The sequence below is a fragment of the Saimiri boliviensis genome, chromosome 3, assembly GCF_048565385.1.
Source record: "Saimiri boliviensis isolate mSaiBol1 chromosome 3, mSaiBol1.pri, whole genome shotgun sequence".
NCBI lineage: Eukaryota > Metazoa > Chordata > Mammalia > Primates > Cebidae > Saimiri > Saimiri boliviensis.
Window position 1 is genome coordinate 78,781,560 of NC_133451.1, and position 19,476 is coordinate 78,801,035.

The following is a 19,476-nucleotide window of genomic DNA, read 5'->3' on the forward strand; positions in this document are numbered from 1 at the left end:
GCAGCCATGCTCCCTCTCAGTGCCTCTCAGTGCTCCAAGAGTGTGGGATCCTCTCCCACTCAAGTTCCGGCAGTAGCTCTTGGCTTGGCACTTCTAGGCTGCACACTGCAGCTCTGGGGTGAGCTCAGGCTTTATAATCCTTCCTGGCTAGGAGGCAGCAGGAGAAGGGACCTAGACAGGGGCAAGGACAAGTGGAAGAGGGCCTTTTACTTGTCTCTTGGGGCTCAAAAAGGCAGACCCACTACCAGTTGAGGGTATCAGCCTGGGGTGTGGTGGCTGCATTGTGGACTCAAGCCAGAAGGCCCTGCCTGTTGATGAGCAGAGAGGCTGGGCAGCCCATAGGGGAAACTGACTGACTTCTTCTTTTGGGGACAGCCGTGGCTTGCTGGAGCTGTGGTTAAATCACTCAGAGTCCTTGCTCCTTTTCCAGTCTGAGGGTAACAATGACAGTACAACTGCAGTGGCAGTGGCAGAGGCAGAGGGACTTTTGGTTGCCTCTGGGAGCTTCATCTCAGAGAAACACAGAGCCACTGCTATTGGAAACGTTGAGCTGGTGGGTGGGGGTGACTGCAACTGCTTGCCCAAGCTTAGGGCCCCACTTGGTGAAGATTAGGGGACTAAAGGCTCACAGTGAGTAGAGCCTGGGCTCCTTTATAATAACTGCAGTGTGCTGGAAGTATGAGTAAAACCCTTGGATTCTTTGTTTCTTCCCCAGACTGAGGCTAGCAGGTGGAGAGGAGGCTGTTGGTTGCCTCTGGGAGTACCTCTGCAGGGAAACACAGAGCCATTAACAGTGGGAATGCTCAGCTGGGGTGGACGAGCTATCCTGTGGTCTTAAGCCAGAGGCCCTGCCTGGTGAAGAGTGGGGTGTGGGAGCTCACTTGAAAGAGACTAGGCTCCTCTCTACAGCTTGCTGGAGGTTTCAGCATAGAAACCAGGCCCTTTGTTCCTCCCCCAGAGTGGGGACAGTCAGGGTAGTACCACTGCAGCTGCAATGGCATACATGCTGTGGGTTGCCTCTGGGATTTCCTTCTCAGAGAGATGCAGAGCCACCACTGACTGAAGCATTCAGCTCGGGGCAGGTTAATCACATTGGGGGCCCAGGTCAGTAGGCACTGCTGAGTGAAGAGTAGGGGAGGGGGAGACTCATGTGGAAAACAGTCTGGCTGCTTTTCTGGAAGGTGTCTGCTCTGTGCTGAGCATCTACATCAGTCCCCAACCATTATACTCCCTCCTGAGCCTGAGGGCAACAGGAGCAAGGACTACAGGACAGCCGAGTTGGTGCCCTAGCTGCTCCCTCTGGGAGCTCTGTCCCAGGGAAACGTAGACTTGCTACCATTCTGAGAGCCCAGGCCGGGATGCCTGGAGTCCCAGGTTTGGAGGCCCTGCCCAGTGAGGAGTAGAAGAAATCTGGTCCCTTTTCCATAAGGCAGCTCTGCTGGGGATCTGGGACAGCCCCCAATCACTGCACACCCCCTAGAACCTGAGAGCATCAGGATGGGGGTGTTGCAGAGAAGCAAATAGGGTAGCCTGCCTCTCCCTCTGGGAGCTCTGTCCCAAGGAAGTGCAGAGCTGCTCCCTGCCCAAGAACTCAGGTGTGGCTGAGGTGGCCTCACCAGCACCCCAAGCCGACGGGCCTTATCCTGTAAGACGCAGTGGAGGCTGCTCAGCTCTGTGGATTTTGCTTCTTTACTGCAGGTGTGTGAGGGAAGCTGGCCTTCCCCATTGCTGGAGCTGCAGCCACTGGTGCCAGGGTACCTAGGGATCCAAGGCTCCCAGGACTCCACATGTGCCTGAGCAGGGCTCTGTCCACACTCCATGTAGCTCTATGTGTTGGTCTGGAGGCCCCAGCTGAGGAGTTTGTGGGGATCTCCTGAGCAGAAGTGGCAGAAGTGTGGGTCCCTTAGGACTCTCACTTACTCACTGTTTCCCCAGTGGGGCAACTCCCCTGGCTCTGTACCACTCCCAGGTAGGCAGTTCTCCTGTCTTGCTCTTCTCTGTTCTCCATGGGTCATGCTGTTTCCCTAATGAATCCCAGTGTGTTCACCTGGATGTTCCAGTTAAAGAGCTAGTGTCCACCCAGCACACTTTCTTCTATCTGTGAGAGCCGTGCACACTGGCTGCTGCTAGTCAGCCATCTTGGCCTCCATGTAGAAATATTTCTGTAACCATTTCCTAGCTGCCAGGTATCCTGGCATTTTCCCTGTGGATCTCCCAGTTCCTCAGGTCATGAAGACTATATTTTCTTAGCGATCTCTTTTGATGAGCACACTTTAAAAAAAAAAAATCTTTAATGAAGTCTACATTATAATTTTTCATGTTATTACTTTTTTTATTCTTCCTAAGAGAATCACTCCTTCTTCTTGAGTTACAAATTTATTTGGGTTCTCTCTCCATTCCTCTCTCACACCAGCTTGTCTCTTCCTAGCTTCATTTTACAAATGGCTTTGCTAAAAGGGAAGATGAATGCCGCCAACCTCAGATGCTCATCCTTTCAGTGTCTTCCCTATTCTAAGGGAAGATTCTACTTGGCACTGCCTAAGTCCCTTGTCCATTTCCTGGGCCTGTCACTGCTGCTAGGGAGCTCAGATTCTATGAGTAACTAAGTCCAAGCCCATCCCTTTAGCAAAAAGATGATGGCACCAACAAGAATAAAGTGGCATGAGGGAGAGGGCATCCTCAGAGACAGGCCCTTGGATACTTCAAATAATATATGTTCCACCAAACTTCTTAATTAAATTTTTTTTATGTACACGATATATTTCTCTTTCACTAAAGTGCTAATTAAATGTATTTGGGTGCAGTAAAGACAGATTTCTATTTAGCAAATATAAAAGTAAAGTGTGAAATAATCAGATATTTTGAAATACTAAAATATGTTCAAATTATATGTGAAGAGCCGTACTTTATCAGAGATCACTGTTTAACACATCAAAGTCTACTATAATGTGAATGATGCTGTTGTTTTCACTTGGACATGTTTTCCTTACCTTCCTCAGATTCTAATAATAAAAGTATTGTCCACACTTCCATGTAATAAACCACTGGGAGAGCAACTGGTTCAGTGATTAGGACAAGATTTATATACTTAGAAAGCCTAGTCATTTTGCTGGGCTTTAGAGCAAGCCCGATGATGTTCTACCCACAGGATTAATTGACAAAAATGAGTGGTCCTTATTGGAAATCATTAAGTACCTCAGGGCCTTCATTTGAAGGAGAACATCAGAGAGTTCATTGTAGACAAATGACTATCTCCATCAAAGTTACCCATTTGTAAAGTATTTTCTTTGAAGTGTAGGTGAGTAAAAAGCTGGCCCCACTGAGGGGCTTGAAATGGTAATGCAATTGACAACATTTGATTCTCTTAGGCCAGACTCACTAAAGAAAGCTGAAATTAAAACTAGTGTTTCAGGAAAGCTTTTATCTTACCTTAAAAATTATGGTCATCAGGGAAAGTGCTGGAGGGGCTCTATAAATTATAGGCACAGAGGTTATTTCCGCATAATGAGGAAAGGACCCAGCTGACTTTCTCAGAATCCTATGGGCTTCAGCTTTCCTCTCTCAATTCTCTCTGCTATGTGCAAAAACTCTCCTTTATTACTGCCATTGCTTTCCCATTCTTTGGGTATTATAATCCCATTACTTTTCAGATTTAGATGTGGAAAACCTCTTTTAAAAATGAATGAATGAATGAATTTTAATTGTCATATAAACATTTTATACATTGGTCATGTACAACATCATGTTTGGAAATGCACATGCATTCTGGAATGGCTAAATTGAAAGAATTAACATAAACATTACCTCACATCCTTATTGTTTGTGATGAGAACACTTAAGATCTACTCTTAGCAATTTTCAAGAACACAGTACATTGCTATAGTCACCATGTTATACAATAGACCTCTTGAACATTTTCCTATCTAATTGGCATTTTGCATATTTTGACCAACGTCTCCTCAACCCTTCTGGACCTCCCCAAACTTCTTTTCTTTGTGACAGTTTTTCAAAACAAAATTGCATTAATAAACTATGGGTGAGGGAGTGGAGTACACACAAAAGCTTAAAAATTGAGATGTTTATAGCATCAAGTTTCTGATTCTATTTTGAAGGGTCTAGTCATAGATTCAATTAATATAAAATAAGAAACATCCAACTCTTTTTCATCTTTCCTGCTTCGGGTTTGTTTTCTTTGTTTCTCTCTAGCCATATGGTGAAATGATAGTTGCCATCTTCAGGCTTTCCATTAAAATAAGTTGAATTTATCATCTTTTCCTGTTTCAAATGGCATTCTTTTTAGAGAAGCACCTGAATTTCTATTTGATATTTAAGGGATATCTTCAGTTCCTAGTTTTTTTACAGAATTGAAGTAAAAAAGAGTCTTTCTTACCTTTTCTTATATGATTGATTGGTTGTGACTGTCTAGAGTACTAGATTGAGAAGGTATCCGGAAGTGAATTAATTAATAATGTCTGGTGATTAATTACTAATGTCTGCCTTGAGCTTGACAAGCAGCAGTACAATTGCCATGTATCTGTCAATTCTTTCTTAATCCCAATCAGTAGTAAAGTGTTTATTTTGATTTGATTTTTGTTTCTACTCCAGTTATCAGTATGGGGAATTCCAGTGGTTATCTTTCTTATTTGTCCTTCAGATACCACTGTGGTGGTAAGGGACAGTTCTAAGTATATGTTAAAGTATTATACATATAATATATTAAAATTAATATATATAATTTTCTCCCTAGTTGAATTAAAACCATCCTAAGAGGGAACAAATTATCTCTACAATGTATGAGGCATTAAATAGACAACAAAAACTGAATTCTTAGGAGAAATTTCATTTTTTATGGTTCATTTCAGTAAGTCATTCTGATTTCTTGGCAAATGAATATGGAAACATTGAAGCTTAAAATCTAATATGTAGATTGATGTTCCTGATCCATTCCAACATACACATGATTTTTTGCCATTGTCCATTCTCAGATGTTTCAAACAATTTAATCAAGCAACATGATTTTATAGTGTTTTTTTCAGAAAAATAACTACACATAAGTTCCCCCAGGTATGCCCTTCTGGTGACTATTTTCAACTGTATATTCATGAGTGTTGTGCTTCATTCAATTCCCATTGTTCTTTTCATGCTTATGCTTTTCATTTTCAAGAAGAAATGTTTATTAATTTTTAACTCAAATCGTGATTAAGAGTAGCATCCAGTGAGACCAATGGCAATCCACTTGGCTCAATCGTTTTTGAAGTTCAGTGTAGCTTTAAGACACTAAATTTGGGCTAGATTTAAATGGGAGAATTTGGCATGATGTCCTTGCATTTGTGTCTAGTAACGGCAAATGTTTTGTGATTTTTGTACAGTACTCGGGATCTTTGAGGGCTTTGGTGTCAGTTTTAATACAGACCCCAAGAACTGACTGAGGCACAAAGACAGATTGAAGCATTGATTCATTTATTCATTAGTTTGCCATTTATTTAACAATTTTTTTAGCATTAACCTGTATGCCAGTGCAGTGGTGGGTTCCATGGAGTCTACTGTGGTATGGAACACTGAGAAGTAATGGAAACATGGTGTACATGTGATAAGGGTCATGTCCAGGATGGTATCAGGCAAGTGGAACTTTCAGAGCGGGGTGGTGGTGGCATCAGGGAAGACTTTGAGAAGACCTGAAGGATAATAGAAGTTAGCCATGATGTCCAGGCAACGGGAAAACCACATGTGAAAACCCTAAGTCCTTCCAGCTACTTTAAGAAATTCAATTGCTTCCCATAAACATATTTAGGCTTCTGGAATTTATATCAGTGCTAAAACAATCTCTATTACATCTTTTGTTATTTTGGACCAAGAGTACTGATTCCCTTGTAGGCGCCACATTTTGATTTATTCTTCAGGAAAAAAGGTGGTGTGGTGGAGAGTGAGGGGACAGAAAGTGAACTGAGAAAACTCATCCATTTTCTTTAGTTAGCAGTTACTTTTTTCCCTTACTGTAAGTCACTAAGATCTAATTATTTAAATATTTTTGTTATATACTGTTTGGTAAATGCACATGTTCGAAAAACCTTCTATATGCCCTTCTCTGTATCCTAGCTCTTGTATGAATCTTTAACTCTCTGGTATATTTTTTACCATTTTATAGTTTTATGCTTTTTGGTAGTTTTGTCCGTTAGGAAGCGTTCATGCATTTGACACATAACTGTGTGTTTAACGGTCACTCTCTGCTACCTCTGCTCAATACGCTGGTTAGAAGGCCACCAACCTCCAGGTGCTAATGTGCCAATGGGAGGACAGAGAAATGACAAGAAAAACTGAATACAAAAGGGATTCTTGTGTGCTGTGGAAAAAATAAAATAAGGAAATATGAGAATGTGGTGAGGGATGAGGCATGGTTCTAGTAAGGCAGGCCGAGGTGGGCATCTATAATAAGGCAACATTTGAATTGAGAATTGAATGGTGAGAAGTTAGCTGTTCAGGATGTGAGGGAAGCATTCAAGGAAAGGTAAGCAGGGATCATTTGGGGCCATATAGGCCATGACAAAAAAACGTGGATTTAACTCTTAGTGGAAGTGTTTAAATATTGGAGAGTTTTAGAAAGGTGGTAACATGACTTGATTTGCTTTCTAAAAGAAAATTCTAATGCTATAGAAAGAATCCATCATATCACTGTGCTAGGAATGAGATCAGGGCTTAAATAGAAGGCTATTTTAGTAATCAAGGAAAGTGATGTGATGGGTCTGGAGTGTCTTGTACTCCATGAGTTCTAAAGATACTGCTCTTTCTCAGTACACTTAGTTTCACATGAATTTGTGTGTGTGTGTCTGTGTGTATGAACATAATTTTATTAAAAGTTGAGTCATGTAGCTACATAATTTTATGTCTGACACAGGGTAGAACATGGAGATTTAGACTTTTATGATGGAAATGAAAATGTCCTAGACTCTTGCCCCTTCTCTCTACCACCACCTGTGCTTCCATCTTCCACTTGTATTCATCTCATTTAAACCTGGATTCCCTCATAGTATCCACCTGCCAAACTCTTGCTTTCAGCCAACCATCCGTAAAGCAGGAGGTGGTACTAGCAGATGCATCCTCATTGTGTTCCTGGCTTTCCCAGACCTGAGACACAGAGTATCAGGAATGGCACGATTAGGAAAAGGAAAGGGGGCAGAAACTTGAAGGCAACAATAGGTTTTGCCACATTTGACAAGAAAGAATGCCACATTTGACAAGAAACAACTAAGTTCAATGTTGAACTATTATTGTTACCATAGACGAGGTTAGGAAGGGAAGTGAGGGTGACAAAAGTTGAGGCATATGCATCTTGGAAGAGTCTAAGGCCAGAGTTCCTAGAGCAGAGCTTGAGGTGAGAATTTTTGCTCAAGTAATTTATTATGGAGTGCTCTCAGGAGAAGGGAAGTGAGGGAAGCAGGATGGGGCAGGAGAATCAAGTTTAGTATAAACTGGCTTTGACCTAATCTCATGCAGATGCTCTGGAGCACAGACCGAAACACAAAGTTAGTTCCCCAAGAGGCAAGAAGGCTGCCTTTGTCACCCCTTCTCTAGTAAGTCATTGGCTAAGGCTTTTGTAAAGAACTGGTGACCAGCCCACATTCAGACCCTGTGGTGGAGTGGGTATAATGACAGGTAGCTTATTCTTCTCAGGCTTCCATAGCAAGATACCATAGACTGGGTGACTTAAACAACAGAAGTTCACTTCGGACAGTTCTGGAGGCAGGGAAGTCTGAGATCAAGGTGCTTGTAAGGTGGGTTTAGTTCAGAAACCTCTTTTCTTGGCTTGTAAGTGACCACCACATTGCTATGTGCTCACATGAGCTCTTCTTTGTATGGGTTCAGAAAAAGAGGCCACAGATTCTCTGGTGTCTCTTCTTATAAGGGCACTAATCCCATTAGATCAGCTCCTCATCCTCATGACCTCATCAAATCCTAATTACCTCCTAAGGGCTCCATATCAAAATACCATCACATTGGATTTTGGGACTTCAATATAGAAATTTGGAAGGCACAAAACATTCAGTCCATAACAACAGGTAAGAGGATTCTATGTGGGGCATTAGCTTCTGCTATAGGTAGTGAGGGTTAGGAGAGATGGTATTCATTGCATCCAGGGAAAATCTAGATGGAGTTGGAAAACGGACAAAGGGGAGATTTGGTAGGATTCAACTTTCACATTCAACATTCAAAGCTGAGCCAAGGTAGAGAGCTGAACACATTAAATCAAGTAAGGGGTGACTGACCACAAGAAAAAAAAATGCTTTTTATGTCATTTTATCCTGAAATTATTTAAATATTTAGGATATTGAAAGAGTTCCAGGTTCTAAATCAGGTACATAGCTACAGTTGTTGAGGAAATGTTCTGGGAAATAATCAGAATAAATCTATCACTTCACTGATTGACTTTAATAATGGCACAATCCATTTTTTTAGTGAACACTGGATGGCGAAACACTTAGGTCTTTGCTTGATCTATAGTCATATGCTTACATGGCTTCCACCACCATGGCACTGAGGAATTAAAAAAAAGAGAAAATAATATCAACAAATATTTTGTCTTTAAAGAGTTTGTTCTTTAGAGCAGTGGTCCACAACCTTTTTAACACCAGAGACCGGTTTCATGGAGCAAAGGGGGGATGGTTTCGGGATGAAACTGTTCCACCTCAGATCATCAGACAGTAGTTATATTCTCATAAGGAGCACACAACCTAGAACCCCTGCTGGGCAGTTTACAGTAGGGTTTGAGCTCCTTTGAGAATCCAGTGCCACTCTGATCTGGCAGGAGACTAGGCTGGGGCAGTAATGCTCGCTCACCTCCAGCTCATCTCCTGCTGTGTGGCCCCGTTCCTAACAGGCCATGAACTGGTATTTGTCCTTGGCCCACTGGGTGGGAGACCCCTGCTCTAGACAGAACACACACAGTATATACCCATGCCCACCATACACCCACACAGACACACACCCATACACACGTGCACTTGCATGTACTCCTATAAACACACACACACACATACTATCTCTTTCCTTTTGTTAAGATTTTGTGGTGTGAACCATTACGTATTGAAAGGGTATATCTGGCATTTAGATACAGCTCAATATAATGTCCTGAGTTTGACAAACCAGCATATTAGCAATATCTATAAAATAAACTATTTTGTTTAAAATAAGAAAAAGTGAGATTTGGATAAATATTGGCTACCTGTAATTATATACGGTGTACAGTGGAATCCTATCTTAAAAAGGATTTATGTTCTAGAGTCAACACAAATGGTGATAACTGGGTGTGATCAAAATTTCTTCCCAAAGTCCCACAAATCTCTGATAGGTTGCAGTACTTTACCAACATTGCCGGTTTTGTTTGTTTGTTTGTTTGTTTTCTTCCCTAGCAATAGAATACATCACTGTTTCTTTGACTAATCGAGGGGACGTGAGATATGAAATCACGTGCACTCCAACTCTGGGAACACATTTATACAGTGAAATACTCACCCCACCAGAGGCCAAGGAAGCTGACACTGACTGAAGCCAGGAGATGTATCTGTTCCCCTTCACCCTTGCCATAGGTGCACACATTCATTGAGTGGGTGCATTGTGGTGGAACTGTGGTGGAATTGCCTGTGTTATTTAAGTTATTCTCTCTCCCTCTTTCTTTTTGCTCCAGCTCCCTCCTACTATCTCATTCGCTTATGTTTGCTGAACATTATCATTACAAATACATTCTTATTTATACAAATTATATAGGTATTATCATTTCAAATACATTGCAACTCTGTGATATATGGCTTCCTCTTTATTTACGTACTTCTTTATATGCATGCTTATGTATTCTTTGTTGAAATGAAGTCACACATCTAAATATCTATGTGTGTGCTGTTTGACTCTTAGAAGAGTCTGTTAGGAGCATTAGTTTCATCTCTGATTGCACTATGTCATGCTATTGTGTTCTTGGCTCTTCTGGTTGCAGAAAAGAACCATACAAACAGGTGTAGAAAACAGTTTCCTCCTCTGGAAAACAATTCAAAAAGCTACAAGTCCATCAAATGCTGAGAACTGTCTAGCTATGGCATAGTACACTCATCATTAAGGTTTTTTCATTTAGATTGATACAAAGACACAGGTTCATTTCTCACTTCCGTTTTTGTTTTAGTTTGGAATAACCATGTATTTAGATTTTTTTTACTTTGTTCATTGTTGTGTTGATTTTCTAATCAAGGTGATATTTCTATTTTGTAATTTCATGTACCACCCAGCTACCAGGGTCTGACTTCAGTGAAAGTATTTTCCCAGCAAAGATTCAGTGAAATCATTCTCTGAGAATTTGAATGAATAAAGTGTACTTAGTGCTAAAACCACAATTGGTTATGTGTATTTCCTGCCAAGACTGAAAAGTATAAATTAGGAATATGTTTTTTTCATAAAGGGCAGTTTCAGGTTCTTTCAAGTGTAATGATTTTGACATTGTGTTTAAGAACAATTTTCATACTAATTGAAGTCTCCTATGTCAAAGGAAAAAAGTCAAGTTCTTAGCATGCACAGTCTTCTTTAAGGCATTAAATGCAATGAGAAAGAACCCTCCAAAATATTCTTTGTAGAGATTCTGTTGTGATTATTGCAGAGCTTCATCTATTGATTCAATAGGTTTAGTAAGTACCAGGTAAGTACTATTAAAGGCACTGGTTATTCTTAGTAAGAAAAGCCCTGTTTTTGACCTCATGAAGTTTATGGTCTCCTGGTAGGGTGATAGACAATAAACAACTAAAGAAATAGCAATTTAGAGAAGTGTCAGGGAGACAAAGGACACAGTTCAGTGACGGAGAATAAAAAGAGATGACCTAATTCACAGGATGATTAGTGAACTTTTTTTTGGAGGAGACAGATTTTAAGCCAAAACTTAGATAAAAAAAGGAGTTAAGCATGAGAAGAGCCCAAGGCAGACTTTTCTAGGCAGAAATCAGCAATCCATAAAGGAGCTTGAGTGTTTCCAGAACTGAAAAGAGACTAGAGTGGTTAACTTTGTGTATGGTAGAGGGAGGGATGGGAGAAGGTGGCATGAGATTAGGTTAGAGAAGTAAACAGGTGCCAGATGACTCAAAGCCTTTTAGGCCATGGTAAGGCTCTGGATTTTGAAATAAGTACAGTGGGAAGCCAACAACATTTTCGAATGTTGAGAGTCGTTATCTGATTTGAATTTTTAAAAGCTCATTTTGGCTGCACTTTTGAGAATGAAATATGTGTGAGCATGTACCTGTGTATTTGTGTTATGGCTCAAAATGGAAGCAGTGAGACTCCTTGGAAGGCTATTAGAATTGTCTCCTCAAAAGATAATAGTGGACTCCACCATAAGGTGGCAATGGAGACAAAGCCAAAGTGACAGATTTGAACTATTTTTTAGAGGTATTCTGAATTTACTGATTGATTTTATAGCCAGGGTCAGGAAGAGTCAGGAATCAAATGACCAGTTTTCTATATATATTTTTTTGCAATTGGGTATATATCATGATGTCATTTACTAAGATCAGGTTTTGGGGAAGGTCCTGTTTCAGAGGGAGATGATGTTCACTTTTAGACACTTAGCATGAAACCTGTTGCAAAATTGATCACTTCATCAAACATTGATTGAGTTTCACTGCATGCCAGACATTGTTCTGAGTAGTAAGGATATCTGATGTCCCCTACACTTATGGAATTACAGAGATGATGGATTTCAGAGTGCTAGAAGAGACCATAGTTGGAAATAATCCAGTCTAGCATCCTCATTTTAAAGGCGAAGTGTAGAATTTTAATCATTTAACTTCTCCAGAAATATTAAGACTTCTTTATAAAGATAATGGTTATTTTAGTAAAACTTAATTTTAAGTTTTTACACATCTAACAATAGTTGTGACATTTCTTTCCCTTAGGAATATGATAAATCTACTTTCATATCTGTTTTGAAATTGTTACAATTAGTCTTCAATTAGCATTATTAAAGCACTTTCTGATGTATTCTGAAATCATAAAGATACAGGCATTACAGCCAGTTCAGTGGGAAATATTGTCATTGGCTTCAGTCAGACTTATAAACATCATATGCAAAAGAAATCAGAAACCATGTTCTAGGGTACACATATTTTTCACTAAGGCATGAATGTACACAAAAGGGGAATTAGCCACTTGTATTTTTTATATTATCCATGGTAGGTTGCTGATGACCTTGAAGCATTTTACAGGGAAATTTTCGAACTTAATAGAAAGCTTGAATGTGAGAGGAAAGAAAAAGAAAATGTTAGGGCCCTAAATACTCTGTTGTGCAATGACTTCCAGATTTGTGTATGTGAATGTTTGTGGTGTGTGTATGTGTGTGTGAGTGTCTGTGTGTGTGCGTGTGTGTGTGTGTGTGTGTGTGTGTGTGTGTGTGTGTATGTTGGAATGTTTGTTTTAAGGTCTATTTTAACTTTGTAAGTTAAGATGTTTGGTGAAAGAAGTTAGGCAGTGATAAAACAGCAAGTTGTGTAGATTCAAACAGTTTAAATACCGGGAGACGAAAGAGATTATTTAGGGTGGTCTAACTAAGCATACTTATTATCTAAATTATCTTACAGCATTAATTGTTCATTGAGAGTGGGGTTCTTGGCTCTTCATAGTAGGTCAAGGACTTTGAAAGAAAGGAGATGAAAGTTTCTGCCCCGAGGGAGTAGCAAACTGGAAGCATCAGGCGTGATTCAGTCTGCACACACGGGCACACACCTGAGGGGAGAATGCTTTCTGCAATAAGTAGTTGTGGTCATGGAATGCCCCATAGGGAAAAGGAAGTGTCCTGACGTATTGTAGAGACAGGGCCCTATTTTTCAAGGAAGGAAAAAACTGCAAATTGAATGAGACAGATGGTAGTCAAGTAACCGCCTTGAAGTTTAAAAGTAGTTTATGAGGTGAAGATTAAGGCAAGGATGGTGATAGATTGAAATATATGCCAACGAAATAGGCAAATCTACTCCAAAGATGGTTGAAGTTACTAAAATAAGAAGTAATTACAGAGAAAGTTCTGCTTCATTCCTGCAACAGGAATGGCAGGAATAAACTGAAAGAACTTGAAGCCCAATAATGGAAGATTTGATCCTGAGCCTTCAAGGAAGAAACATAAATGACCAAGGGCTGACAATGAAAACTTGGTGGAATTTATAAGTAGGATTGTACACATGCAAATTGATTAAAAAATTAGTGGTGAATATAAACGCCAGACAGAAAGGCAGCTCGTCTTCCAGATTCAATCAGAAATAATATAACAGGGGCTTTGTGTGTATGCCTGGACAGGAATATTCTATGTCTTATCAGATAGTCTGTATCTTTATAACCTCGTCAAAGGCACAAGAGTGAGAGACGACTTCTCAATTCCTGAATAAAGAAATAAACATTATGTTTAGAAATAAACATTAGCAAGAATTTGGAAGAAGCTTTTGGAACAGTAAAATCTTTTAACCACTTGTCCCTGGCTCCCCCAGAACGTACACCTTCTCTGTTCTTACTAGGGCAGTTTTAGCATCTCACCTGTGGGTTAATATTTTTCCAACAAAGAACTCATTTTCTTGCTTGTGTATAGGTAGTATGGCCTTATATCTCTTCACAGGTAACCTTAAATATTCCTCATCATGTCAGGGACTGGCACATACCCCTCCCTCCTGAAGCTTGACAATGGCTGTAGGAGAAAGGAAAAACTAACCAAGCAGGGTTTTTTTGTTTGTTTGTTTTCTCTTAAACTTTTTCAGCTGTACAAATCCCAGACCAGCCAAAAAAATTGTCAAGGGAATAATCTGGGAACGAGGGTAGAAACATCCTGAGATATGTTCGACCGTGTAAGACAAATATCTTCCATTAAGTTTTTCTAAATGGTCTCTTTAAACTGGGACACAGGTCAGGCTAGAGCTTGTTAAGGTAAACACAGGTCTGCAGGGGCCCGCCCCAGACTGTGCCCAGCAGATACAGAGACCATCATTTTGAGAGTTACGTTTTTGTTGATTGTTTTAGTTTGTTTTTAGGAATTCCTTTTACCTCTAGAACTTTCTCCTTTTTCATTTCTACTTAGAGACAAAGAGCACCACCCACCTGCTGAATTCATTTAAGAAGGCAGGAAGGCACAACAAGCTCTCTCCACGTTTCCTCTGGGCATATTGTTGTCCAGTCTGTGGTTTGTGTCTAGAAATGTGGCCAATGAGTTGAGGAACATTTTTCACCCCTCCTCCCACTTTCTTTTCTTTTCTTCTTTTTTCTTTCTTTCTGTTTTTTTTTTTTTCTCTCTTTTTCTTTTCTTTTTCTTTCCTTTTTTTTTTTTTTTTTTTTTTGAATAAGAGTGGTTTAAAGGGAGTTGAATGTAACAGAGCACCTTATTATTTTCCTTTCTTTTTGTTTGCTAACTAGGAAAGTCCATCAGCTTGATAATGGAGGAGAACAATGACTCCACGGAGAACCCTCAACATGGCCAAGGGTGGCAGAATGCCATCAAGTGTGGGTGGCTGAGGAAGCAAGGAGGCTTTGTCAAGACTTGGCATACTCGCTGGTTTGTGCTCAAGGGGGATCAGCTCTATTATTTCAAAGATGAAGACGAAACCAAGCCATTGGTGAGTAGGAGCAAATGTAAAGCATTAAGAGCCTAAGAAAGCCAAAACATAGAAGGGTTTACTAGAAACCGATTGGGATGGAGACCACCCAAAGCTCCCCGGTCTCCTTCAGTTCTTTGTCATCTTTCACACGTTTTCCCATTGTTTGCTTTGAGTTGGAGATAATAAAGTTGCTAATTGAGGCCAGGAGGCAAATTATACTTGTCTAATATTAATTATAATTTTTACTAAGCCAGAGGAGAATGTCTGAGTCCCTCTAGCAAACTTAGTTCATGAGAAAATTTTAATAGACATCTCCTAAAACATATATTGCAGCCAAACAAGAGTAAATGGAAAGCCAAGGTTGGAAGGAAGAACTGTACGCACAACTTTCAGTAATTTCTGAGACATTTTCAGTATCAATTCTCAGAGGCTTCCTCCGCTACCTTAACTCACATAAAATACGGATGTGGTGCTAAACGAAATGACCTTGATATATTCAACCAGCATGCATAATGTACCCATCCCCCTGTGAATAGTCTCTCTGTTGCTTTGTAGTCCCTTAGTGGTCTTTTATTTGTTTATTGACTTATTTTTCTCAGCCACAAGTCTCAAGACTGCAATGACAGAGAATAATCTTCATCTGCATTTCTGTAGCTACAACAGTTTTCTCAGGTTGATCATGGCTTATCAATTAATGAGAGGAGATGCAAAGTGAGGCATCACCTCTGCCTGTTCTCTTCAGCAACATCTATAGGATACATACATGAGAGAAGAAACATTTTAGATTAGTTATATAAACATTCCTAACAGTATGTTCTTGAGGCTATTTCATCTTGTGTTAAAGTTAAAGAATTTAATTAGAAATTTGGACCAGGTCTCTGCTTTAGTATTTTAAATTCCTAAGGCATTATAATTTCACAACGTTCTCATTCTTCTAATTGAATTACCTAAAAATAGCAATAAAAATGCATGGTGGCTCATGCCTGTAACCAACACTTTGGGAGGCCGAGGTGGGTGGATAACAAGGTCAGGAGATCAAGACCATAATGGCCATAGTGAAAATACAAAAATCAGCCAGGTATGGTGGTATGTGCCTGTGTGGTCCCAGCTACTCAGGAGGCTAAGGCAGGGAGATCTCTTGAACCCAGGAGACAGAGGTTGCAGTGAGCTGAGATCATGCCACTGCACTCCAGCCTGGTGACAGAGCAAGACTCCATCTCAAAAAAAAAAAAAAAAAAAAAAAGCATGCTATAAACCTAGATCATTATTATTATTATGTTTTTAAATCACTACTACTTTCTGAGGATTTATCAGGATTGAACATCAGACTAAGAATTTACATATATTATCTAATGAAATACTTAAAATAACCTGACGAAGTAGGTATAATTAACCTTATTAACGCTATTCATGTATGAAGAAACCATGGTTTATGTGTAATGCAGGTTATTCAAAGTTAAACAAACAATGGTATAATAATTTGTCTCTAAGTAAGTCTGAGTTCGTATGGCTTTAACCCAAGACATTATAAGTAAATTTAGAAGGTCCCATACTGGTATCCTGACAGTTATAGCACTTTCCATATCTGTTATTTCATTTGTCATTGCGAACCAGTGGGCAATGTAGGGATTATTACTGCACAAGAGGAAACTGGCTTAGAGATAAGAAGTGATGTAATCAAGATCATATCTCATTCAAACTTCAGAGGGAAATTAGTGGAGTCTTTTGTCTCCTATCTTACCCTCCAGGATTCTTTCCTAATTGTACCTTTTTTAAAAAATAATTATCTAATAGTCAGATTAAGGTATTATCTTGAATATAAAATTATCTTTACCAAACTCAGAGAAAGGAATCAGGTTAATGTGAAAAAAAACATAGGATTTAGGGCATGCAATGTGGGGACTTCATTATGGAGGAACACATTGAATACCCTCTGTGAGAAAATTCATAGAGGCAATATGATAATACCCTTTTTGAACAATATAGGGCAGAGTTTCTCAAACTACAGTTTATGTGCACATTCTCTGACATTTGCACGTTCTCAGATTTGAGGAACATGGACCACAGGCTTGATCCACTGTATCTTATCTTCATGACTAGCAGGCACTCCAGTGGTTATTTTGATTAAAAAATTAGAAATGTCAATTTTAAAAAGGAAAGACTCCAGATTAATTCAGATGAAAATCTATCTCAAAATGAAAATTACATTAATTTATACTATTTTCAAGATAAATAGTATTTTATATTAGCATGTTACTGGTATTACTAGTATTCGTAGACTTATTATGAATAAAATTAATAAAATAGACTTGTATTGACCAAAAAGTACTAATATTTTACAAACCACACATAGACCATCACCATCCCCCCAAAACATGTTTTTAAATTTTTCATCCTACATATCATTTGTTAAGGATTTATGATAAATAAAGCAGTTAAAATGTGTGATAGATAAAATTTTTTTTTGAGATGGAGTCCCTGGGCTGAAGTGCTATGTTGTGATCTTGGCTCACTGCAACCTCTACCTCCTGGGTTTAAGGGATTCTCCTGTCTCAGGCCCCCGAGACAGGAGAATCTGTCTGGGACTACATGCACACACCACACCCGAATAATTTTTTTGTTTTTTTTAGTAGAGACAGGGTTTCACCACATTGGCCAGGCTGGTCTTAAACTCCTGACCTCAGATGATCTGCCTGTCTCAGCTTCCGAAAGTGCTAGGATTACAGGTGTGAGCCACTGCACCTGGCCCTGGGATAAATAACTTTGAATTATCTTTTAATATCAACTTTCATAGCAGTGCAAACATTGATAATTTTAACATTAAGCTTTTTAATGTTTTGCCCTCATGTTTAAACACACGCATACAAATTCAGATTAAGAACTGACAATTTCTATACCAGAGGGAACTTGGTAGTAATCCTACAGTCTATATTGATCTATGAATGGAATAATTTCTTCCCTTAAAATAGACTGAGAGTAGATGCCTGGCACATGGTAAGTGTTAACAGCATATTTTTGAATGAGTTAGTAAGTCAGTGTAATGTATCTAGAGCCATGCGGCCACAGGGTCAGGACCAAGGCACCATGAGTAATATTGACTGTTCTCAACTTCATCTATCAAAATCATACTATCTAAAATAACAAAGTTTAAGCCACATTAAATAAGCCCTGCAGTGATGTATTGTAGAATATCTTTTAAAGAATCAAAACACCTGAATGGAAAATAATTGAGCACCTTGAAAGATGTTGAAAGTTGGAAAAATTTTGTCCTAAAACCTGTCATTTTGTAGTTATGTGTTTATGAGTGCATGTATATGATTGCTTCATATCTGTGTGCCGCAGCCAAAGGGAGGCATTGTTAATGAATGACAGATGAGAAACTAGAAGTCACTTTCTTGCTCCTAGATCCAGTGCTCCATCGGCTTCATTCTTCCTCTTTCATTAATCCTCAACTTTCCTTTACATTAGCCTTTAGTCAGAAGTATTTCTTGTTTGTTTCTTTTCCCTTCAATGCTTCCCACATAAGAATATCCTTGGCCTTCATGTATTTTGATGAGGGCTCCTTCAATAATATAAAGAAAACTTCATGAGTAAAATTTTAAAAAATTCATTCTTTTAAGCATTCCTAACCAGCTGGAAAGATTCAATAAACTTAACTTGCTTTTTGTTTTTTACTTTCTTATAAGGCATTTCCAAAATGAGAGTATAAAACCCTTGAAATCTGTGTTCTTCTTATCCTTGATGAGGGTTCTCAATTTATTTTAGCAAATTTTTACTGAGTTTTTTTTACTCAATAAAAAGAGTCATATCAAACTCCATCATTATCCTTGTTATGAAAAACTGCTCATCTGTTGAGGAAAAGCAACATTATAACCATAATAGGCTATCCTGTAAATGTAGAATGCTGTGAGTATACAGGTGCAATTAGTAGCAAGGAGTGAGTGAGGACTGTCAGGAGGACTTGGGAAGTGCAACACAAGGCAAGAGGTGACCCTGACCTGGGATTTTGAAGGTCAATGAGAGTTTTCCAGGTAGATAAACTGGGGAAAGGAATTCAGAGCAGAGGGAAGACACGGAGTTATAAAATAGATATCTTTGTATAGCTACATGTTGCAAGGGTGAATACACAGCAAGAATGCAGTTAGAGAGAAACATGGGGGCCCAATGGAAAAGGGGTCCCTTATTAGGCAATGAGAAGCTATTTCCAGAGCACCCATGATACTCAAACTACATAACTATATTACTCTCAGAAAAGAAATCATCACAGTTGTTTCCTAATATGTTGAAAACCTAAGTTAATGAATATGAATTTCTCAATTAGGTTTTCCTTTCATCTTTGTCTTCAAATTTTATTGCTATGAGGACACACTGTATCTGATTTAGTGCATTGTATACTTAAATATTTGACCTTACTATAAATGTTTCATGTTCTTATTCAGCTTGCACCTTGCCTTCCAAATATTCAACAACCTGCACAAGCTGAGGACTTAGAAAGTTTCACTGTCACTTTTCTTGCATTTTGTTTCTGAGCAAAAGGCAAAGATGCCTCAAGGCTCTCCTCTCTCTGGAGATAGTACTTGATTTGTAAACAATGAGTTTCCAGCACTTAGCCAACGTTGCCTGGCAATATATTAGAGACCTATCTCAAAATATAGCTATTTAATATTTAATATAAATCAAACTAAATATCCTCAGTATCCTGTACTTTTTTAAAAATAGAAAAAAAAAGCAAGTTTAGTTCATCTACGACAAAACTTTCTCCAGAATCCATTATCTACAGGTGTTTGCACTTATACAGATATAGATTTTATTCAGAGTATATTTTAAAAAATAAAGTTGATTTTGATTGTTTCTATAAAAAGCTAACAGGAAGGTGATGCATGTA

General features: G+C 39.1%; 1 protein-coding gene across 2 annotated transcripts in view; it reads left to right on the plus strand.

The window, feature by feature from the left end:
* Window positions 1-19,476, plus strand: part of ARHGAP24 (Rho GTPase activating protein 24) — a 498,792-nt gene that overhangs the window by 69,056 nt on the left and 410,260 nt on the right. For both annotated transcript variants that reach the window (XM_003923977.4, XM_074396393.1), the window contains exon 2: window positions 14,410-14,609. In XM_003923977.4, the coding sequence (XP_003924026.2) occupies window positions 14,430-14,609 (180 nt within the window). In that variant the 5' untranslated portion in view covers window positions 14,410-14,429. The remainder of the gene's footprint in view (window positions 1-14,409; window positions 14,610-19,476) is intronic.